This window comes from Drosophila virilis, chromosome X (genome assembly GCF_030788295.1).
Source record: "Drosophila virilis strain 15010-1051.87 chromosome X, Dvir_AGI_RSII-ME, whole genome shotgun sequence".
NCBI classification, from domain to species: domain Eukaryota; kingdom Metazoa; phylum Arthropoda; class Insecta; order Diptera; family Drosophilidae; genus Drosophila; species Drosophila virilis.
In genome coordinates, this window is record NC_091543.1 from 25,372,885 (window position 1) to 25,397,605 (window position 24,721).

General features: G+C 43.7%; 1 protein-coding gene across 1 annotated transcript; it reads right to left on the reverse strand.

The window, feature by feature from the left end:
* Positions 1 to 22,923: 22,923 nt before the first annotated feature.
* On the reverse strand, positions 22,924 to 24,448 carry LOC116652085 (uncharacterized). Its single transcript, XM_032439974.2, has 2 exons — positions 23,180 to 24,448; positions 22,924 to 23,114 (listed from the first exon to the last, which is right to left on the reverse strand). Exon 1 carries the CDS (start codon positions 24,327 to 24,329, stop codon positions 23,427 to 23,429), a length of 903 nt encoding a protein of 300 aa, XP_032295865.1. The 5' UTR covers positions 24,330 to 24,448; the 3' UTR covers positions 22,924 to 23,114; positions 23,180 to 23,426.
* Positions 24,449 to 24,721: the final 273 nt, after the last annotated feature.

The following is a 24,721-nucleotide window of genomic DNA, read 5'->3' on the forward strand; positions in this document are numbered from 1 at the left end:
TATGCGTTGTGAATTACGATTATATGTATTCGACGCTCCTCGCTCGCGTCCTGGCGGCTGTTCAACCTGGACGGGACAGAAGCCCGGCTGCCTTTTTAATGAGTGCAACGTGTTTTTGTTCGCATTTTTGTCGACTCGTCGCCGTCGTGCACCCACTGTCCGTCATTTATTCATGTTTTTTTTTGGTTTTTAATATTTGCGGTTGTCGATGGTCCCGTTGTTAAGCATCCGCCTGCCACCCCAGACCAGACCAGACCAGACTCGAGCCGAACAGGCCATCCAATCCAACCATCAACATCAACTTAAGTTCAATTAAAATCCACATCAAACAATAAGCGGGCACGTAGCTGAACCATCAACTACTTCAAAATTGGCACAACAATAACAACAATGCGCTCTGCTCGTATTCATACTCATACTCACACTCACATTCATACTCGTACTCGTATTCATATGGCAATTTGGTGTAGATAGGGGGAGGGGTGGTCGCTGCCTCGCGGCTTTTGTGGGTGGTTGATTCCGTTACTCTGCTCGTGCCTGGGCTTAAATCTCGCCCAAAAGAAAGTGCACACGTGTCCAGCGGGCGACAAACTTGTTGCCCTCCTGCACCGCTTCACACGCCGCTCACACCCACACGCACACGCAGAGCCACATACACGCACTCAAGACTCTCCGCTAAGTTGAATTTGATGTCCTTGTCTTCTTTTCGTCAAGCCCTCCTCCGGCACGGATCACTGCATGCTGATTAGTCCGAGACACACATCTGGGCGTGCGGTTATGCCTCAAAGTGGCGCAGTCGAGCATAATTCGTTTGATATGTGGCTAAGCTGCCCGAATACAACAGTTTGCTCTGCCTTTTAAAACTTGAACTTTTCCAGATATTCATGGTAACTCAATAAGTTTTGACTAAATATTGATTACAAACCAACACGGCTACTACTACTACTCTTAATAAATACACGTATTTTCTGAGATTCTAGTATTTTTATCACCAGCGAATGGGGCCTTGGCTATTTGGGCTGTAAACTGAGATATGTTATTTGATTTTACCAATATGTCAATTTCTTATTTAATAAAAGTATTATATTAACACGCAAACGTAGCTGGCCTTAGCCTTATTAGTCCACGCTCTATACCAAAGCCATGTTCATTCATAAGGCAGCAAATCAATAGAAGCGACCTCCGTTTGACTGGCTTTGTGTCAGGGCCGGGAGTCAACTGCGGAGCCGTCGGTCTGTCGGTCTGGCGCAGAGTGAGCTATGCGGGGAATGCCTGTAAGCCAATTAATGCGTCAACTTATTAGTTTGTGCCCACCACTCAGGAAAGGGCAAGGGCAGACGAGGACTCGGACTCTGATGCTGATGCTGATTCGGACGCAGCTGTGGCTCATGCCATTCCGCGTGCTTTGTCAGTGGGCGCAAAAAAAATTGAAAAGCCCATCGGCCTGTGGCGGCTGTGGGGGTGGTGGAGGAAATGGATGCGGCAGTCGGCTAAAAGAAGAATGCGAGCGGGCGGCGGCAGTGGCTTCATTATTAAAATAATGCCACAATGCCGGAGCAGGCCAAACTAACAACCACGAGAACATGCACAGAGATCACATCAAAGCAGGGTTCTTGGACCAGCTATCGAGAACGGTGGCTGCGTTTTGTGGCCAATGCGGCACCCTCAACAAAAAAAGAGAATGAAATAAAATAAAACAAGCCCAAGCGAAATCCAAAATAAGGGGGCAAGTGCCAGGGGAATGGGCATGGAAATGCGAATACGAGCGCGAAATGCTAAGGAGAAACGGCACAGCTTGGGCAATCGGGCCGACCAGGCCAGGGCAGGCCTGGGAGCAGCCGTTCGATTTCTCAGGATGCCGCTCTTGTGGGCCCACACAAGAGGACATCGAGGACATGGAGTGCAATTAATGTTAATGTTGAGATATTTATGAAGCAACCCCCTTTTTTCGCTTTTGTAGCCAGCGAATTCAGGGTGTGGGCCACCCTTTGGCTGAATATTTGCGTATGAGCTTCAAGCGCAATTTAAATAACCCTGGCCGAGGCTGAGGCCGAGCCCGTCCCCGTGCCTGTGGCCGTGGCCGTGGCCGTGATCCTGGTGCGCATCATCAGCACATGCCGTTTACTCCCAAAAATATCCACTATGCGTGCGTATGTGTGTGTCCTGGAGTCCACCCTCGATTGACGTTGGCATGGCCACAAAACAACATTTCAATTTCTGTCAAATAGTTTCGTATTGTCGGCGGGCGAAACAGCCCGAAACTGCGCTTCGAGGATTTGTCAAATCAAAAACTTATGTTACAGCTGGATTAAAATTATACATGTCACTGGCTCCTGGCCGTGAGCAGAGACGGAGACAGCGACTGAGGCTGCGATTGAGGCAGCAGCAGCAGCAGCTGAGGCCATGCCAGCTTGTCAGTCAGTGCCACGTTGCCTGCCGCCTGCCGCTTGCCTCGTCCTCGTCGTCGTCCTCGTTGTTGTCCTTGTTGTTGTTGTGCTGATTTAACGCATCAGCGCGCCAAATAAAACTTTCAAATGAACAGTTAAATGCGCGCTAATAGGGGTTCAGATTTCAGCAACTTTAGCCCTTGCCTGCCCCAGCCCCGTTCCCGTCACAGTGCCTGCCCCTGCCCCGTCTTGTGCGTCCCTTATGCAAGTTTTGTAACCAACCCGACCGGGCTCCTGACCCATTGTCCTGCCACGGATTGATTGTGACATTAAGTAGGATTTATTTATTTATTTACTCCTTTCTGGGCTGCCTTTTTTTAACACACACATATTTATATTTTTTAATTTTAACACAAGATGCAAATTATGTTTTCAGTTTGTTACACTTTCGCCGCGCTGAGTCGCGGATCGGATCAGATTAGATCAGAATGGATCAGACGGGTTCAGCTTGCAACGGGTTGGTTGCCTCACAACTGTGCGGGTTGTTTGCCGCAGCTTTCATCGCCTTCTATTTGATTTTCGCATTAAAATTATTCTAGTTCGCATTTTTTAATTTGCTATTTTTAAGATTTTATATAAATAAGTATTAAATATGCATACGTGAATATGGGTTGTAGCACAAAGATTTCATTGCTAAGAAGTAAAACACGTTTATAAACTTTGTTCCGATCATATTTATATTTTTGCTTATATGATCGGAACATGATCAAGCCCGTAATTGCTGAGCTTAGAAAAGTTATTGGAAAAACAATATCTCTTTCTTTATTCTTTTTAATGCATTTTCAATTCTTTTCTTAAAAATATATGCAATATAAGTTATATTCAGTTGAGTTCATTTTTCTTAGTGAATGATATTTACTAATACAAGTTTCGACAAGCCCGAATCTAGTCCAAAATATCAACAGGCCTCTCAAATAAATTGATGAATTAATTGGCAAATTTTCAAAATAATAAAGAAACAAAGAAGGGACTTGCAAAAAATTTGGAAATGTATGTTCGCCAATTGAGGAACCCACTGCAAAAGATCAAAATCCATTGGGAATTTATTTAAGAGCTACCAAATTCTTAAAAGTTGTAGTATAGTTATACTTAGTTATATTCTATATACCTGAGAGAAATCAGCATCCAAGTTCTAACATGAATCATCGTAAATGTCATCTTTTAATATTTTACACCTTTTAAAATGCAATAACTTACTTACATATTTAAAATATTTGATAAATATATTTATAATTGCGACAATTGTTATGACATCAGGTGGCCAACACTCCCGCCTGCAGGCATTGGGCAGGTGCTGGGCCAGGTTAAGCCCCAAATCGATGACACCAAGTAGCGCAGCGACCTGTGAAAAGCTGCCCAAAATCGGCAACACATATTCAGAAAAAAATAAATGCTAAGCCAATAGCAAAACTGAAATAAAAAAGGGATAAAGACAACATATATGCGCGGATACACATCCATAGATATATCTATATATATATATTGTCCATGTACAAATTGTATAGAAAATAACGGTACTGGGAAAAATGGGGCTCTATACTTTTTGCCGTTCATGGTTTAGTGATTCAATTATTTTTGTGCGCAATTTAGATTTATTGAGTTTACAGTTGACGTTGTTGTTGGTTCCAGTTCTTGCTGTTGTTGCTGCTGTTGCTGTTGTTGTCGTCGATGCTGTTGCAGAGATTTGCAACAACAACCTGCATAATCAATACTGAATACCGAAATGCGAACGTGTTGTGAAGTTTGCCATTTGGCAGAAAAGTAAATAAAAATGCATCAGTCGCACTGAAGCTGCATGGTTGGTAGCTAAAAGGATGCCCATGGGCCATGGGGCATACGGCGTGCGGCGTGCGGCGTGCGGCATGCGGCCATGGGGCACCGGGTAACGGGTAACGGGTAACGAGAAGCGAGTATGGCCGCTAAAAGCTTAACGCTCGACAACAACATCGATGTCGACGTCGACATGCGCTCGTGTGTCACGTGACGCATGCAATTCGCATCCGTTTCCGGTTAAGCACTGTACATACTAGTACGCCAGTTGAGGTGTGTGTGTGTGTGTATGGGTGTGTGGGTTCGGCGGGGGCTACGGGGTTAACGGGCGGCCGAACGGTCGAGACGGTTTACTGTAGTGTAGGTATTGTGCAAAGCGCGCGCCTGCAGGGTTAAAAATCATTTTAAAACCATAAAAATAAACTCGCGTGTCTGGTAAAATAAATAAATAGCAAAATAAAAGGCAAGCACGCACACAAGCATACACACACACACACACATAGCGAAACATTTGCGAGTTTATATCTGTCTATTTGTGTTTTGTTTTGATTTTTGTTTAAGCTTCACACATTTTTGTTTTTAAATCCTTTCACTCAACACTTGATGCAAGTATGTGTGTGTGTGTGTGTGTTTGTGTGTGTAGGTGTACGTGTGAGTGTGCGTGCACGCGCGCTTAGGCAAAAAATGCAATTTAGAATATTTGCAATTCCCTTTGGAAACAACAAATCTGCCACCGGTTGCCCGTTTCCGTTTCAGCTTCTCATATGCATTTTATTTTCAGCCTCAATGTATAAAAAATTGCAAAAAATAAAGAAAACAAATTGCAGTGCTCTAGTCGGCAGTGCCTGACTAGGAGATATCCCGCACATATACAGGTATACATAAATACAGGCATACACACAGACACACCTTGGTGAAGCTGCGGCTGTGCTGCTTCTTCCTATGCTTTCCCACAATATGCGAAGTATGTTCTTGAAGAACTTCGGTGTCTATTGTCCGATCTTTATAAACATTTCGGGGCGTTCATAAGGTACACAAATGTGAGTAAATACCAAGGCGTAAGACAAAGCCCCAAAAGCCCCTAAGCTAGCCAAAAAGTGGAATATTTTGGGTCCGTGTATACTCCTAGATATTCTACATTTCAAGCGTTTTTTTTATGTTATAAAACAGGATGTAGATATCGATTATTATCAATTTATCAATCATTTAAATAAACTAAAGCTTTTTGTACACTAGGCGGACCTTAGTTTAACATTTATCTGGCTCTAATAGTCAGACCGAAGGCCTTGGCTAAATCGACTGCACTCTAGACACTCAGCAAGAATATATACAAATAATGTAGTGTAAACATAATAAACCTACGTCTGCCTGTTACATACATATGAACAAAACTATCATGCCCTTTTTATTTCAACAAATTCAATGAGTTCAGGGTGTAAAAATAGATAAAAATGCATAAATCTGCATTTCTTGTAATATTTATTTTACTAAGCCTTCACAACAATCTGGCGGGCAATGGTATAATCACATAGCTGTTAAACCTATTATAGTCTACAAGCGCACTTTGGCAACATCAGATTTCGTACGGCCAATAACATATCATGATTGAGAATAAAGTTAACATATTGTTGTGTTTTAATATTTAATGCTAAAATTATATTGTTTAATTATTATACATTTTACGCTTTTTCTTTTCATTGTTTAAGTGAGCCTCTTTACATTGGGAATATAATCAACATTGATGCATTGCTGCTCAAATGGAACAACGAAGATCAGGGTTCGAGTCCCCTAATGACAAAGGTAGATCAACAACTTATAACTATATTCTATGCTAATAATAAGAGCAGATACTTTATGTTCTGCATATTGTTTATTTACGTATTAACCAATGAAAAGACTCAACACCAATTTCAATTTCTGTTGCCATAACATTATATATTTAGAATTATATTGTGTACAATGCCTTAATTAAGAATCATTAAGAGCAAACGCAATAATAAGTCATATTCTATAATTTGTAATGTCTCCCATTTTCGTACTTCCAAATTCTCTTACACTTATCTCAAGCGGACAATATTTGTGTTCTATTTAACATTTCTCCTAAAGTTCCCTCTGTGCTATTATGATATCCTCGCACACATCCCTCAAGGGAGTAAGCATCCAATAAACTCATTTTAATCCTTCACACTCAATTTTCGCCCGTCTATTTAACACAAAGAGTACCTCCCGTTTTTGTCTTATTATCCACGCTCGCTGCTGCTCACTCCTAACCGACTTAACTGACCTTTTATTATTATATTTTTTATATATCGTTCAGATTTCATTATACCTAGTGCTTAATTTTTCAGTACAACATCAACACCCTGTACGACAACTTGTGAACATGACAAAGCAATTGAGCAGGGCCGGCCACGGCTACGGGCAAGGCTGAGGGTTGGCTCCCTGCCAGGGCTGTTTCAGGGGTGCGCGGGGCATTGATTATTAAATGTTTGAAGTGAAGCCAATGCCGAACCCTTTTTTAGACTCATCTGGCCCGTCTAACATCTCCCGTTGCCCTGCCATTGACTCATAATTTGGACTGTGTGCGTCAAATTTATTGAAGTTAATATTTGTCGCAACGGGAACGGCCGGGTGGGTGGGCGGAAGGGCGGGAGGAAATTGCAACAGGAGAAGCACAGACTGAACAAAGCTGTTGCCAAAAAAATTATATACATAAGTATATATAAATGAATATGTATATATATATATATATATATATATATATATATTACCGCAAAAGGGTGCAAGGACTCTTTTTAGTTTGGGTCTCCTCTCTTTAACCCCTTCTCTCTGCCTCTCTCACTCTCCTCCCAGTTGGCTGGTGAATCTGCAGCAAGCATAAATCATGCAACATATTGCATTATCATTCAGCCAGGACAACGCGCACAATGCCCGGCTGATGGGGCGTTGCGTGATTTGTCGTGCCTGCTAATGGATATAATCATCGGAGTGCGAATGAAACGCATAACGGAAACTATAACGGGTTGACGCGGTAGCTGGGTGGGCGGAAAATGCAAGACAGCAAAAAACTTGGGTAAGGAAAGCATATTTTTGTGAAATTGCATATGGAAAACTGGGTTGGCAATCGATTCGTCCCTGTAAAACAATGGGAAGGTAACCCAAGGTCACGTCAACCTTTCGACGCATTTGCATAAAGGATTTTCGGAGAAGGCATGTCCACAACATTGCGTCGTCGCAAGACGTTTACGACCGCCCTTTCGACTAGTTTCAGTGTTCGGTTTTATGATGCAATCCAAAACTAGAGCATTTCCCATTTTACATTTCCCAATTTCACCCGCTGCGCTGGTCGCTTTCCCCGGAACACAGCAACCCGGAATTTGGGATAGGGATAGGCAACTTGTACGGTAACTGGGCATTATATAAAGTTGCGCAGTAAGTGAGTAATGAAAGAGGCGAGCGGGTTTTATCACTGCCTCTTTCTCCATCTCTCAATCTCTCTCTCTCTCTCTCTCTCACTATCTCACATACGCTTTATTTTCTCTCGCTCTAATTGTGTGGGCTGGCTTGGCCGCGACATTCTATTGCATTTGCTTAATGACAAATTTTCTGGTGAAATCTTTGAAAATCTACCTTCTCTTAACTCCTCGCGCAGCCCTTGTGCCTTTCGCTGGCCGGTTGTCCTTTGGCCGTGGCCGTTGATCTATATTTTCAGTCTGTCCTGGCTATGCAAATATGCAAACGCTGGGCCATTGTTTGGCCAGTTCGAAAATGTAAATATTGGTTATTAGGCCAGGCATCTAGAGCATGTTCTTAGCCCATTTCCATTTCCATTGCCAATAACAATACCAATACAAATCCCAATCCCATTCTCAGTCGCGGCCTCGATGTCCTTTTGTCGCAATGTTATACAAATATGCGTCAATCGGTTGAGCTCTGATATGTTGCCCCGCAGTGGTTGCCTTGCCTCATTTGTTTGCCTCTGCGCCTTTTGTGTGGCATCGTAAAACTTTTGTGGCTAGCTGGCAATTTTTCAACAGCACGTCAACTGCAGCCTCAGCCCTGCTTGCAACCTTTGCTATTTGCTTCGCAGAAGTCTGGCAATCAATTTGGCTTTTGGGCAATTCAATAGCCTACTTGCTCCTCGCCTCTTCTATTTGTTGTTTCCATAGAGAGTTGTGTTCCCAGAATAAAATACAAAATTATAGGAATATCAACAAATTACCCGGCAAGTGTAGGCACACATTTATCTCAAATAAAACATGCAAATAATTAATATTCACTTGGAGATAAGTTTGTTGAATCATCAATTATTTTAACAGAACTTTAAAAAATAAAATGAAATAATAGTGCATACATATTTATAATGCATGCTCATCTAAGCCTTGTGCAAAAAATTGTACTTTTTATAAATTCAACAAAAAACATATAAGTACAAAGGAAACAAAATTGGTTTTAGGAGAAATCAAGATTTTCTCGATCTGATCAATAATGGTTTACTCATACGAGAAAAATAGCTATAAGCCAATAAAATATAAAATGGAAGGACAAATTCTTAGCAATATTTTTCATATACAATAAATCTAATCTGATAACTTTTAGAGCCTCAGCAGCAACCATTTGAGTCAACTAACCATATTTTATCGATGTTAATTTTGGTTAAAGATGAAATTTAACCGACGAGTTTTTTTTTGACAAACTCCAAGGGCCCGCAATATGTTTAGTAGAAGGGGCAGTTGTAAAAAAAAAACGGAATAAGGTTTAAATCAAAACCAGGATTTATAGATGTGGATAACCAAACTCCAACAGGAGCGCTTAAAGCTGAATCAGCGACAACGTTTTTCGTCAACCTCTTGAATCATTGGCAGAACTGAGGCTTGTTCCAGATGCATGGTATCCAGCTTGTGAAAATGTCAACTCACATTAAAAAAATGTGAAAAATAAAAATTAAAAAAAAAAACATAATGATAAACGAAAATCAACACTAAACAGGAAACAGGAAAAACGCTTGTCACCTTCAACGCGTAAGACATACAAACATTAGGAACGCCTATTTAGCTAAAGGGTTTCAATTTGCACCATTTGGATTTGACCCATGTTGGTTACGGCGGCGGTTGTTAATCTCTTAATTTATCAATTGAGGTGTATACATATATATATATATATACATATATATGTGTCTATGTAAATTGACGGGAGCTGTATTGCGGGCTCGGACTCGAATTTGGTTTCAATTTCAGTTGCAAATTAATTTCCATAAATGCGCGACGAAAAAGGCACCACAAAAACTGTCGGCGCGTTGTGCTAGGGGCAGGGGTAAAATTTGGGGTTGCAAAAAAAGGGTTCGACAAAAGTTATGTTTACATAATTAATTAAACAACACAAAGCCGCTGAGGCTGGAGACGGCGAAGCTTGAAGGTAACACATGTGCAGTCCAGCGGGGACGGGAACGAAGACGGGGCCGGGGTCGGGGTCGGGGCTGGGCCACAGGCAAATGCTACACGATAACGAAATGCGATATATTTCATATAATTTCACACAATCCGGAGGAAGAGTTCGGCAAGGGTTGCACAGCGCAGATCCGCACATTTACAGATCCGCCAGATCCGCATAAAGAGCCGTCGCATCGCCGCATCATTTACTTTGCTTGGTAATAAACTCATAAAAAGCCAACCAAATGGGAACATTAAAACAAAACTAAAATGTCATCTCACCCTACAACAAACCCGCCGCATAATGGGGCAACAAAAGGCGCGACAATCCTTGAATCCTGCCCAGGCAAAAGGGTTACACGCGCTCTAGAGATGCGTCCTCATCTGTGCGTTCTGCCTGTAACTATTTGTCACACGCACACATACAGTCAAACCAGCGACAAAGTGGGCGGTGGGCGTGCACATTTGTCATTACGATTGGCCAGGGGAATGGTAAAAGGAGCGTCGACTCTATGGGCATAGGGGGGCACTGCAAACCGAGACCGGACAAACTGGTTCGCCAAGGAGCCAGCCTAACAGCCAACAACATACGCATAAATGACTTTTTGATTCACTTGGCTTGCCTCTGTTTGTGTGTGTGTGAGCGTGTGTGTGTGTGTGTTCGTTGTGCATCCCAAAGGAGTTGTCCTCACTACAGTTCCTGCGCACCGCCTGCCGTTGAATTAGATCGCTAGCATTTGGTGTCGCCATTTTATGGCACTCTTCTAATCCACTTCCACTTGGCTGCCGTCGTGCTGACCCCCCTCCCACCCCTTCCGCCCACTCTCCAGCAACCCCAGTACGCCAGTTACCAGGTGTTAAATTAGCGCAATTTTCATACTGTGCGTGGATGGATGAGCATGTGGCTCTGTGGCCAACAACTGGCCTGGTTTTCATTTTGTACTACAATCCAGATTAGGGGTAGCTTGAAGCTAACCAGGGCAATGCCCCATCCGCATTATGCAGCTCAACTGCAACTGTTACGCAGGCTATTTAGAGAAGTTAAAATTCCTAAAATGTGCAGTGGCAAAGAGTTAACATTTGCTCCATTTATTTGTTGCTCCAAATATTCTGTAGTTTTTCCATTTTCGTGTTTTTACAGTTTATTCATCATAAATAGTATGATTTATAAAAATAGGATATATAGAAATAAGTCTCTTAAGATATAGTTGAAGGATCTGCTGAAAAGTCTTTATTTTATTTATATTAATCCTTATTATAATTCTATTTATTCTTTAGCTAGAGGGGCTAAGTTGGGGCGTAATTACCTGAGTCTTAATCTTAAATTAAATCGTCGAGAATTACTTACTCTCTAGTCGCGGTTGCGCGACTATAAGATACCCTGTACTCAACTACGTGTGCCGTAGCCAACCTTAACTCTTCTTTCATAGAGTGGATGTGTGTGCAAGAGTTTTATCTACGTTAGGCTATATTCTACGAGAATATATGTATATAGTTTTTCAAAGGTAAATCTCTAGCTCATATATACACACTTGGTGGGATCGCAGATGCTTCTTTCTACCTTGAACATACAATTCCAGAAAGCTTTTATACCCGTTTCGTACATGGTGTAAATCAGTTACGTTTCTGTATTCCTTTGGTAGATCTAGTTAAGCGAATTGTAATTCCATAATTTTCGCTAAGCTAACAAATTATATAACTCTGGTAAAAGTTGCTAACATAGAGTAACAGGATACCAGATTTTGAAAAAAAAAACAAGATATATTATAATAAAAAATAAAAAAATAAAGTATTGATAATTTCTCAAAATTTATTTAATGTCAGCTGAATTTTATCGTTTCTATATATCATGTTGCGTTGACATACCGCCTGAGAGTTTAATTCGATCTATTTTGTTTTTAAACATTTCTCTAGTGCTTGCAACTTGAGGTCTTAAGTACTTAGCCTACTTCTCTCATGTATCACAGCTGTCAGCCACTGGTGCCACCCATACTACTCATCCGCCAAAGTCCCCACCTCTTGCTGGAACATGATTCAAACTTTCAACTGCGTCATATCTTCCGCATGAAGAACAATTATCAAAACAGTTTCAGCTTGTGCCTAAAATTAGGCACTAATCAATAGATGGCGGCGTCTTTAACCCACCCGTTTCCCACTCCTGTCTGGCAATCGCCTAATAACGCACAGACACACACATAGAAGCATCTTTGGATGTCAACCCTCTCCAACTGTCAACTGCTCCCCACTACAGACACGTCGTCTATTTGTTTTGTTAACAACATTCTTGAGATGCTTTTATGAGGCGCGCTATGCCTGAGGAGTCGGGCAAAGCTATTGAATGCTTCACTCTAAATCACATGACCTCCCCGACCTCACAAAATAGACAGCATTTATAAGCAGGCCATTCCCCAACCCCATCTCACCCCACCTCACACTCCTTCCACCCGTTGCCACTATTTGTTGGCGCGTGATTAATGCGCATGGCTTAATTTCAGTTTGTTGTCACATATTTGGAAGGCGCCCGAAAATACGCCCAGGCATAAATATTTATAGCCCCGTCAGCCCCTTCACAGATTAGAAAACGCTTAAGTGCGACTTTTGGCTCGTGACTTGTCTTAAGTGTACGAGTAGCAGCCCCAGCCCCTTCTCCCCCACCCCTGCACACAACAACCCTGTCGCTGCCAAACACTGTCAGTGCCTATTCTCGAATGTCAACTAAAGTCGCCGATGACGGCACGCGTCATCTTTAACTGTGCTCCTCTCGGACTCGCCGCGCCTCGCCATGGTACGCCTCGCCTCCGGTCCCGCTAGTGCACGCCCCTGAGGAGGAGATGCTACCCGCATGTGTTTAATAGTTGGGCGACAAATACGAGCGACTCTTGAATCATTTTTAAGTAGCCTCCCCCGCTCGCAACCTTACCCTTACCCGTGCACCTAACCCATCTCTGATCTGCGCTGCTTGATTATGTTGTCGCACGCGCTGTTTAATACTGTATATGAATATGAAAATAACACCACCCCCTCCCCCCCTACCCCTACCAGCGGCAACGGCAACAGCAACACGGCGCAGCAGCTCGGCAACAGGCGTCGAGGGTTGTTGCCAAGACGATGGCGGGTTAATTGAAAAACTTAAGTGCCAACAGTCGCTCCGGATTAACCATATTAAAAATTTAATTAATGCCACTTTCGGTAAACTATTTTGATATTCTTGCCGCTTAGCCATTGCCATAACAAGGGGGCGTGGCGAGCAAACATATTACTCTGAGGGTTATCTTCAATATATAAATCTAAATAAGTCCATTAAATGGAAACCAAAATATGCAATTGATAAAAAACCTATCAAAGAACATGCAGATTTTTGTTTTTGGTTATACTTTGTGGAAAAATCATTTGTTTAATTCTTGATCGAACCTATCAGGCTATTCCAAGAGAAATTTAATTATTCTTATAACTGTAATCTTATAAAATGTAAAATATTCTATATGATAAAGGTAATAAGATTCTGACAAATAAGTGTACCTCCTTCAGAAAGATCCGAATCGATACACAGATTTACTAAGATAGATTCAAATCTGAATTGTTATTATACTTTGCCAAGAAATAATGAAAAATGTATATATAATTGACCTAATCAAGAGCATAAAAACATGTTGAGGGTCTCTTTTACTTTACAAAAACGTAAAGTTAATCAGAATAGTTCGTTTCCTATATAACGTGGTCAAAACACAAACAGTCCAAGTCCGGTAGATAGTATAGATATGGCATCAATATTTATAGGCACTTGATATTTCATTGCATCTCCTTGGAAAAACGCTCTGCAATAATCCAAACAAACGCGCCAAATGATCTTTTAGAGAGTAGTAGCTACAAAGATTTCAAATCACAATGACTCCACGCATGTTTTTGATTAATGAGAAAATTTTATCATATGTCAGCCTGTCTCTGTTGCAAAGTTTACACAAATTTTTGAAGAATAATATAGGGACGTATTCTTTACAACCTTAAAACTTAAAATTGAAAAAATTACTAAAAAGATATTGTAATATTTTAGCAGTAATTGTAAGCTTTCCGCAGGTTTAGCTGAATAACAACTCTCCATACATGTAGCTCCAGTATAAATTGAAGCGTCATTACCTTCGCTACAGTTAGCATTCAGGTTATTCACACGCATGCAACACATACACACGATTCACACGTGTCCGTGTGTGTATGTGTATGCATATGGAGATATTCAGATGGCCACAGGGCATTTTGCTTATACATATGTAAGTAAAACACTTTTGGTAATTCATTAAGCTACGGAAGTTGAACTCAGAACTGCAATTTCCCCTAGAACCAATTATAGAAAAATTTAAATTCGTTTTAAAAGCAGACCAAACGCATGTCCCATGTCCAGCGCTTGGCCCAGACAGACGACGACGACGACGACCAGGACGACTCATGCAGAAATGGAAGGAGAGCCAAGGGCAGGAGAAGCCGCTGCAGTGGTAACAGTAGAAGGAGCAGCAGTAGATGGCCACTGCCGTTGCCTCTGATGGATGAATGTAATGCCATGTGTGAATGTCGGTCCAATGGTGTGGGCGTCTGTGAGTGTGTGTGTGTGTGTGTGTATGCACGGCCTGTTGGTGTGGGTGTGTGGACAGCGGCATGTTCATAAATTGAAATCACTTCCATATCCAGGGAAAAAGTTTGGCAACAAAATAGAGTAAAAGCGTTGCCATACCAAAATCAAAAAAAAAAAAAAAAAAAAGATGAAGGGAAACACAAAAACAAAAAACGACAGTAAAGAGCAACGAAGCAGAGAAATAAAAATAAGTGAAAAACAAAAAAGCAGCGCTGAGGCAGCTACCGTGCCAAACGACCCACACACACAGCATGCGAGGCAAATAAAAAATTCTGTTTTTAAATCGCTGGCATTCGACCAGGAGCAGGACCCGTCCAGGACCAAGTCAGAGCTGGCCATGTACGACAAGTAGGCAACACTTGACACAGTTGCCACTTTCAATTGCCAACATTACTCGAGTGGCGCTCACTAAAAAAGGGCTGGGGTATGGGCTGGGGCATAGGTCGTGGGGCATGGCGCATGGGTGTTGCAGCCGAGCAGCTGCATAGTTGAGGGCGGTGTTTTGTCTGCATATAAATACCGCCTGTGGCCATAAAAGTGGAGACCAACCGACCAACGTGTAACAAGCCCGAAAAAAGTTGCCCGACTGCACCAGTGGAACGAATGGCCAATCTCTCTCCATCCTCCATCCTCCATCCTCCATCCACCACCCTTCACCCTTCCCCCGCCACCAGACAGCCACACCCCGTGCAAAGTCCGCACTAAAAAATGGCTAACCGAATGTGTGTGGGCGCGGCTGTGGATGCTAGCTCTGGGCGTGGGTGTGAGCATGGGCAACGAATGTAACTGTGACTGGGTACTTGGGTACTTGAGAGGTTGTCACATCAGAAACTGCGACCCAGCAGCAGGACTTTCATTTTTTTATTCGGCATAGTAGACTTGATCAAGAGAAATACATTATCTGAATGGCACTTCCAAAAGAGGCTGTTGAATCATGTCCAAATATATTTTATTCATTATTCAATTCAATTAAATTTAACTAAATTTATGAATCAATTTCAAAGAACATTTAAAAATACTATTGAGATACCTAGTACTTTTACTTTAAACATACAAATCTGTGAATAATAATGAATTAATATATTTGTCAAGCTAAAACTTATGTGAAGAAAGAGTAACATGTACGATCGGAATATTATATTCAATCGTTGGAATCCATATTTGCCAATAATTTTAAAAATATACAAAAACAAAATGTAAAGAATGCAAAGTTTTAGATAATCAAATGTTCACCTATTTGATGGTGCTTGCCGTGTTTATATAGGGTATTGCAAGCCAGCTATGCGCCCAATGCAAATATCCTGTTGCCCGTTTGATCTTTTTTCGTTTGCTTTTTCAACTTGTTGTATGCTCGTCCTTCCTGGTCCTTCCGCTGCCCTCATCACAGCGTCGCATCAGAGCGCATCGCATTGAAGCACAGCACAGCACATCGTTGGTGTCCAGTGTCCTATCCTGTTGTTTAGTTACTTTGGTAGTTTCGTTATATTTATTGGCCCACATTGGGTGAAAAATGTTCAACGCTTTGGCAATTTAGTTGAGTACCGCTATATGCTGGCAGGCTGGCTCTCTCCCATTGCCACACGCTCCACCTCCGATATGGTTGACCCTGCGGAGCTTGCCGCTTGGCGCTGCAGGCTCATAAAATGCGAAAAAGCTAAAGCAGAACAATGAATGCCAGTACCAGAATCAGCTCCACCTAGATAGACAACAATCCGTGGCATCCCTGACTGCGCGGACGGTAGTCGGGTTTGGTGTGCGGGATGGGGCAGGTGAATGGGAAGGGGGAGTGGTATGGAAGCGCTTGGCGATTTACGAGTTGCCATTTTGCTGCTCAACTGGGCCGTGAAGTGGAAAACGAAAAATGAAGGATCACCGCCCACACACCCACACCATGAAGCGACGCCGGGCTCATCCGGAATGGGCACACATAGGTTGCCCCCTGAGCCATCGCATATGACCTCCAGCTCACATGACTCCAGCGCAGCCAGCGCGCATCGACTAGCGCTTTATTTCATATTACATAATTGGGCGAGTAATGAGTCTAATTGAGTTTTTATGTTTTGGCCAAACGCAACTGCAGCTTACTTTGCTTGTTTCTTACACTCTGCACATTGCGAATGAGAGTATATTGGCTTTGTGCACTTTTTGCTTTACGAAATTTTGGCCATATACTAGTCCACATCCACGTATACTCTACGCTACGTAGGCCATGAGCAAAAACAGCGTATTGCTCAGTCTGTTGCACCCGACTGTTTCTATTGGGCGCTTTGTTCCATCCTTGTTGTCGCACGGGCTGGCTAAATGAGTTGGCATTTGTAGCCGCTGGTCATTTGGGCGACACGCCCCCATATACATAGTCGCCCATGTCTGGCCCATTTTCGTGTGAGACACTAACTCAATTAACGTCGCTGGCACCATGTGTTAATATCCTCAGTGCTTCCGTTCGCCCCCGATTCGTTCTCAAGCCGAACCCAACCCAACGCACTTGTGTGTAATTGTGTGTATGATTTGGAAAGAGTGAAAGGCTTCGAAATGGGTTTGATTCTCAAATCAGTCGCAATTTCTTCTAATTGGAACATCGCGAAATGGAACGGCTCACTGGGTTGCGACTTGTTTAAGAAACTAAGTTTGAGTTCGCCTCGGCTAGGCTATATTCAAATGCCAAGCGCGCTTCGATTTGACATGATTCGCCGCTAGGTGGCGCCTTAGTTCGCGGGGCACGCGTTTGCCAAAGATGCATTTTACGCTCACCCGTCGCAGCCGCTCTCCCGCTGTTATGCCACGGGATCCTTGTCCTGTCCTTGAGGCACGGCTTTAATGCTAATGCAACTGTCGAATGCAGTGGGACCAACTGCTGTGCCATGTCCTCGACCGCTAACTGCCAAAAAGTCAGAGAGTTGGCCAGGAACCGTACACCGTCCGCACCTTTTGCCGAGCTGCGCGTGCACGGAAGCTGCCTAACCTTTTCCGCACCTCTCTCTCTATCTCTCTCTTTCTCTTTCTTCGCTTATCTTGCTCTCGCTCGCCTGCGCAGCATGCAGACTGTCACCCGCTGAGCTGCGCACGCGAATCGCAATGAACGACTTGGCCCGAAAGATAGCGGGGCAGCGAGAGAAAGTGAGCGAGCTAGCTCGAGAGGAAGAGAGAGAGAGAGAGAGAGAGAGAGAGAGAGATCGAGAGGGAGAGAGGCATATAGAACCGCTCACAACATTCTACGAACACCGCGTGCGCCTGCCTGCAGCTTTACGATGCTCGCTTCATTGGAATGCGCTCCGTTTTGGGTGAGCGTACGGGATGTTGCAGCTAGCATGCGGAACTGGGTGCACGCCGCGCAGCTCCCTGTGGGCAGCACTCGCTGTGCCTCCGCTGCGCTAGTCGCGTGCTGTGCCCGCGACCAGAACCAAGGGACAAGCCATGCAAAACAAGGCAAGCTAGGAACATAAGTAGGAGCAGAAGCATGGCGATGAGGAGGAGGAGGAGGAGGAGGCGCTGCCAGCACACGCTTATGCCTCACTTTTACATATGCATTAAACATTCACAATGCCCAATTGCCAATAGATCGCTATTGTCATAAACTCACATTTAACAGGACAGCACGCTGTGAAATTGATTTGCCAAAGCGACAATTTTGGGTTCCGATTTTGCTTATTGTCCAAACATCAAAATTTAACGAAAATACTCCTGGAACTATAATTTATTATTTTATTTTAACAGAGAATAGCTCGATGATAAAGAGATCCCAACTAAGGTTCAGGTATTCACACATTTACCTCCAAGTTGGAGCCTTTTTTTTCTATCTCAGGAATGTGCCCCAATTGAAAACAATAAAATAAAGCTTATGAAGTTTATATGTATTTTGATTAATATATATCTATATATTGATTAAGCTGATCTGGACTATGAACCAGAAGTGGATTCCGGTATCTGCTTAAATATTAAATGCAACACATTTCGCTCTATATTAATATATCTGCTTCGGTTCATGTTTTTGTCTCGGCACTTGTCTCGACGCTTATTAATCTGGTAGCCTAATGAAAGAGGTCAAAGTCTTGCTAAGAGCAACAACAACTATAACAATAGCATTAGCAAGAACTAGGAGCGTGGCAATACACTGTCCATCGTCTGCTCGAGCTGCATTGCATCCTCCCAGCCTCACTTCGCACATATACCTTTCGTTTGGGGCAGCCTTTGGCAAGTGCTTTGTCAGCCGCTCAATTTTTTTCTTGTACTTTTTTGCTTTTTGAAGTAAATTTTGTTTGGATTTTTTCGCAGCAGATTCTGTTTTCTGCAACATGCTGCAATTGTCCAACTACCCGGCCTCCCAGCGGCGGCTCCGCCCATATCTCTGCACGACGACCCCGTCACACACTAGACTATAGACATTTTTTTGCGGGTATCCGATATAGTTGGGTCAGTGCTTGTGGCCAGAATGGTTCTGGTTGCGGGTTTCACAGGAGCGAGTGGGGCGACTGTATCTGTGTGTGTGTTTTTGAGTGTGTGTGTGTGTGTGTGAGTGCGTTATTGAGTGCAAATAGCAATTTCGCAACAATTCTGCCTAGCAGCATCTGGAAATTTGCTCGTTTTTCCTTTCAGCACTTTAGGACGAGTATTGAGGGCTGAGAGAGCTTCAGGCGGATGCTGAGCCCCCGTGCCCGGGAACGGACCTGAGCCCAATGCCCCCACATCCACTCCGCCTGCCCGCGCTCGGCTGTTGCACTGCAATTGACTTGGGCTGCTGTTGGTGCTATCTATTCATTTTGGCGATGGGGCTTGCACGGGGTTTCCCGGGCGCATTGTAACGGATTTCTGGTAACTGTTTTTGGTTGCCGTTGCGTCGATTTTTGCTGCTTCAACTGCGCGCACACCCAACCACCCATCCCAAACACACACTCGCACAGTCGCACACACGGGATGAACTGTCAAATCTTTTTGTGTGTCCGTGTCTCGATAGTGTCCACTGGGGTATGTGTGACCGGACGGGGGCTAAGGGAGCTTAGACGGCATTCCTGCAGTCGATTTTATTGGATTACGGTTTAGATTGCATTGGAAAAAACTGCAACTGTAGCAGCAGGCGGCAGCCAGCAGGCAGCAGGCAGCAGGCACTGGGCATTCATGTTGTTTATATTGCTACTATTGTTGTTTTTGTTGTTGTTGTTGTTGTATGCGTTGTTTAGAAAACATGCTGCATGCAAAAGGAATAAAAATCTTTGTCGTCCTGTTGACCCCCCATCCCCGTGCCTTGCACATTTTGTTGTACTTAATTTTTTGCCCTTCGACTGGGACGCAACAACAATAACAACAACAACAGCAATGCAACACGACGGCGTGAACCAATTGAAAATTGTTTGTTTGTTTATTTGTTGCTGTTGTTGTTTCTGTTGTTGTTGGTCATGTTGTTGTTTGATGTTCGATGCCATGCGCTTCCGTTGCGTTGTACGTGCAACGCGACGCGACAATGTCCTGTCAATTGCAGCAGGGACTAAATGTGGCAGCAAAGGGTGTAGCAGGGTGGCAGCTTGGGCGGCGGAGCAGTGGGGGCGTTGGGGCCGGGGAACGCCAGACACTGACTGTTAAGCTGCGATTCCAGAACACAACGATTCACCATGACTGTCCGCATCTCAAAAATCATACATAATACATAAAGTAAGCCCGTTTTTTGACATTTTCAATGGGTACAGGGTATTAAAATGTAGTTGTAGAAATAATTTCTAAAGTCTTCGCTGTATGTAAGAACCATTTATTTTTTTTTTTAATGGGCTCAGTGCATATGGTGAATATTTTTTGTCATACGCCTTATATTAATCGGACAATAACAAAGTCCGAAGAAGCACTGAGGCTGCTTGAGCTGCGGAGTGAATGTGTTTTCTTGTATATATATTCGCTCCATTCACTCCATCCACTAAGTGCAGGGTATATCCTAAGCGAGCACACTCGATTTTTTATTTCGAGCCAAAGCCACTTAAGCCACACATTTACTTATAACTTTGAACCTTGAACCTTTACCCAAATTAGTAGCCCAAAATAACAGCCGAACCGAAGCTCGATTTGAAACATCTTTTGATTTTTAACATGAAGATGCATACAACTGTTGCAATATGTTCAGTTGAAGCATCAGTTATGAATTAAAAACTGGAATTAAATACTTAAAATGAATACCAAAACAAAATTTCAAGCCCTAAGGTAGAGAGTAGGCTCAAACCAAACCACTGGAGATTTCTATTAACTTTCAGGCTTGTTATTACCTTAAGTATGGCTTGTGATTATGAACCTATTTTCTTAAATAGCACTGACTACTAGAAGGCACAATACTTACATACTTCCACTGGCTGGGGATTCGCAGCCGTATTTGCTTTCTCCACTTCTTTATGATTTTTTGCATGAATGTAAATTTGGAGTAGTTTGCTTTGTGGACGCCTGGTTTTATTTGGTCACATTGCCAGAATGCTGTCAAAGTTGTTGTTGTTGCAGTTGCTGTTATTGCTTATGCAATGCATTTTGCATGGTTCGTGTGCGTCAACGTGTGTGTGTGTGTGTGTGTGTGTGAGTGAGTTCGGGTGGGTGTGTGTAGCTATGCACTCTTGTCACATGATTCGTTGAAAGCCGATTTTCAATTATTGGATTTTGTTTTTAACGCGTTGCAGCAATTGTCTGAGGCCCATCGAGACCCACCGAGACAGACAGACAGATGGCCAACCACCGCACCACCACCGGGCCGTCAGCTCCCTTGGAAGTTTATTTGATTGCCACCGCACTGCGTGTACGCGAGCTAGCGTTCCCAGCAGGCATGAGAAAGTGGGTGTAGTTGGGCCGGAGCAAGGGTTATGGAGATTAGATCCTGTATGCGTGTGTGTGCGAGTGTGTGTCCGACCGATGTTAATAATGGCGCTACATGCAGCGTACATGTTTGGCCGCTGTCAAAGGGTTTTTTTTTGGACTGTGGCCCAATCTAAGCTAATTAAAATTTGGCCACGGCGCATCGGGTTTCGGGCAAAGAGCGCAAAAAGAAAGCAAGGCGAAAGCCAAAGGTCAAAGGCCAAAGGCCATGAGCTAAATGAGCTGCAGCAGCATTTTAATTAAAATTTGCTAACAGCAGCGTCTCCCCCGCGCCACCTCCACCGCCAAGACCCCCACAGACAAACCCTAAGCCCCAACAGGATCAAAGGATCAAGCGCTATCGCTGATGCGGCAACGGCGACCACAAGCTGCAGCAGCACAAGGCTAAGCAGCGGCACAAAGATGTGGCAAGCCCTTTGGCAAAGACACACACACGCTCGCTAGCACACACACACACTCACACACTCACACACACTCACACACTCACACCCACTTTCACACACTAAGATAATCCCAATTTTAGACTAATTAAATTGTCAAATATTTAGCAAGGGCGGACTAAGGCAAACGGCACATGGGGCGGCTTGTTATCAGTGGGCGTGGCAAGCAACCAAAACTGTTGAACGCTGCGACTAATTCGCAGCTAATTAAATGCTCGCCAGCTGCGCGGCTTGTTTCCAGGCACTGGCAGTGGACGCTGCCGGTGCAGGTAGCCGGCCAGGATTCCACTTGGTGCATTGTGCAGCGGTCGCGCTTGGGTTTGGTCAGCGAACAATATGGTAACCGGGTCAGAGGTTTATGGCCCACTGCCATAGCACTTAGATCAATGTCACTTGCAAAATTGCCGAGGCGGCGGCGGCTGAAAGAGTTAAAAGGAGTGAGCGGCATGTGCGGCACTCATAAAATATCCTTTTTGGCCGCTGCTCCTGTTGTTGTTTATTTATGCACTGCTCGCATTGTGTGGCCAAAGTAAACGGTGATTGCCTTGTTCTCTCGCTCTGCCGTCTTTATGGTCGCCTGCCCGTTGCGGCTCCTAACCAACGAGTCGACGGCAACCCTTATTTCGTAGGAAATTTTCGGCGCTGCTACCCAGTTGTTGCCTGTGCAACGTTCCTGCCACTGCCCCTGCCCATGCCCCTGCCGCTGCCAACGCCCCTTCTGTAGCCCATCAATCCGTTAGTGCGCTTTTACAACTTGTCAGTCATTTGAACAAAACTAATTTGCATGTCATTTCTTTAGCACACTTGAAATTTTGAACATTTTGCACGAAATACAGCAAACCTGCCCGTGGTCCGGGGGGCCAAAATGGGTTTGTTGGGTTTGTTGGCCTGTCGACAGTGGGTGGGCTTGGCAGCCATTTCAGCGGGAACTGCCAGCAGTGGATGCATTAGTAAACAAGTCTGCAAGCCTCTAATTGAACACAGGCAACTTCGAGCTTCGTTCAAAGCATTCCTGTTCCTCTAACTATTCGCAGCACATAAAGATATTTATTTTCTTGGAATGTTTAACTCGTAACTAACTGAAGGCCGAAGCTATTTTTGCTAGTTTAATTTTTCTATTATCCTACAGTTTGTAACTTGATGAATGGTACTTATAAATAGGAATACATCAGTATATATCTACAGAACATTCAAGTAACTCTTAAAAACATTTTAAAAGTCTGAATTCGATCGAACAAAAGTCTCAGTCAGCGGTCTCTTCTTCAATAATAAAGAAAAAATATATATTTAAATAGGCATTATAGCGATATATATTATAAAACTAAAAGCATTAAATTTGTTCAAAGATTTATACCGCAATCAATATAATTATAAAATATTTAATGACATCTTCGCTGATTGACTGATTGACGACTGTTGCCAAACGCACAGAATAAACTGTAGGGGCTTTGTGAAAGAATATATATACTCTTTAGGGTAAGCTGAAGCGTCTATCTGCCTGTTATATACATTGGCACAAGTCATTATACCCTCTACTTTTGCAAGGGGTACCGGGTATACAAAATATAAGCTGAAGTTGAATTGAGAGATTTGCGAATGTAAGTAAAAGTCATATGAGTTTCTTGGAGCGCATACATTTTACTTGCTTCAATTGTGCGTCCAACGATAACACGTGCACTCGAAGGCAATTTTGGATTGGAAAAGGAATTGTTGATTAAAATGTGCAAACAAAATGAAACACGCCAACAATTAGCGAATTTTGTGCGAATACGGAAGCCGAGATCAGAGAACTGAGCGTCAGCAACGCAGCTCATCCAACTCTTGCAGATCCAGTGCCCATCTCCTCCAGCATCCCCAAGAGCGGCTGCACGGTATGCAAGCTCTATATGACATCGCCGTCGGGCTCCGGGGGCGACGGTGACTGGGCATTGTGCTGGGCCAGTTTCCTCTCGTAGGCATCGATCTGGGCGGCAATAGTCGCCAGCTGCTGCTGTATGAAGTCGCACAGGCGCAGTATTTGTTGCACGCTGCGCTCGCGACGCTGCTCCAGTGTCTCCCGTCTTGGCGGCTGGATCACTCGCTGCGGCTGCGGCTGGGCCGCCTCCCCCTGCACGCCATCGCCGGCGCCGCGATGCTGCGGCGCCAATGGCGCCTCAAATATGATCTCTGCATCGCCGCCGCCCATGTGGGCCATATGGTTAGCGGGCGCGACGGTGGGTATGCCCACAACATGATTATTATCGCCAATATTACCAACATCTCCAGCCTGGCCCTCATTGCCCATCGCCCCCCAGCCGCCCAGCTGTCTTCTGGTCCGCAGCATCGGCTGTCGCGCATACCGCTCGATATGGCCGCGCATCGGGGTCATCATCGTCATTGGCATCGTCATTGGCATCGGCATCGGCATCGGCATCGGTGTCGGCATCGTCAACGGCAACATCATCGGCATCTCCATGCGTTCCATATAGTCATAAATGTTCTGTCTATGGCGGCGGCGTCGGTTGATCAAAATATTGCTGTGGTTGTTGTTGTTGCTGTTGTTGTGATTGTTGTTGTTGTTGTTATTGTTGTTGTTGTTGCTGTTGCTGTTGCTGTTGTTGTTGTTGCTGTTGTTAGTATTGCTGTTCGTATTGTTGTCAGTGGTTCTGGTGGTAGTTGTGTTGTTGTAGTGATTATTGTTGGTGTTGTTGTTGTTGTTGTTGTTGGTGTTGTTGTTGTTGGTGGTGGTAGTCGTATTGGTGGTGGTGTTGTTGTTGCTGTTGCTATTGTTGCTATTCGACGCCATTGCTATTTTGTGGGCGTTTTGAATTTTAAAACCGAAACGGAAAAGTTTTGCGAGCGCCAAGCGAATTTCTAAAAGTTTGAAGCGTGCTTGTAACCCGATCTGTATGCCGATGAAATATAACTGAAAAAATCTGACAAACATTGACACAACTAAGTCTCCCGCTGAATACTAAGACCAGGCCTACTGAAACCATTTACATTTCACATTCTCGAAGCCCTGCCAAAGAATGGCGCAACGAAATCCGCGTAGCGAGACTTTTTTTTACTTTAAATGTATCCAATGAAGCGAAAACAAAGTGAAAAGCCATCCAAAAGGGAGCCAACTCTTGAAATAATCGAAAAACAAAAACTGTTTACAGAAAAAGACAAGTTTTCGATTCCCGAAAAATATTC

Coding starts and splice junctions, on each gene's coding strand:
- LOC116652085 (XM_032439974.2), bottom strand. CDS start 24,329: ATGGCGTCGAATAGCAACAATAGCAACAGCAACAACAACACCACCACC.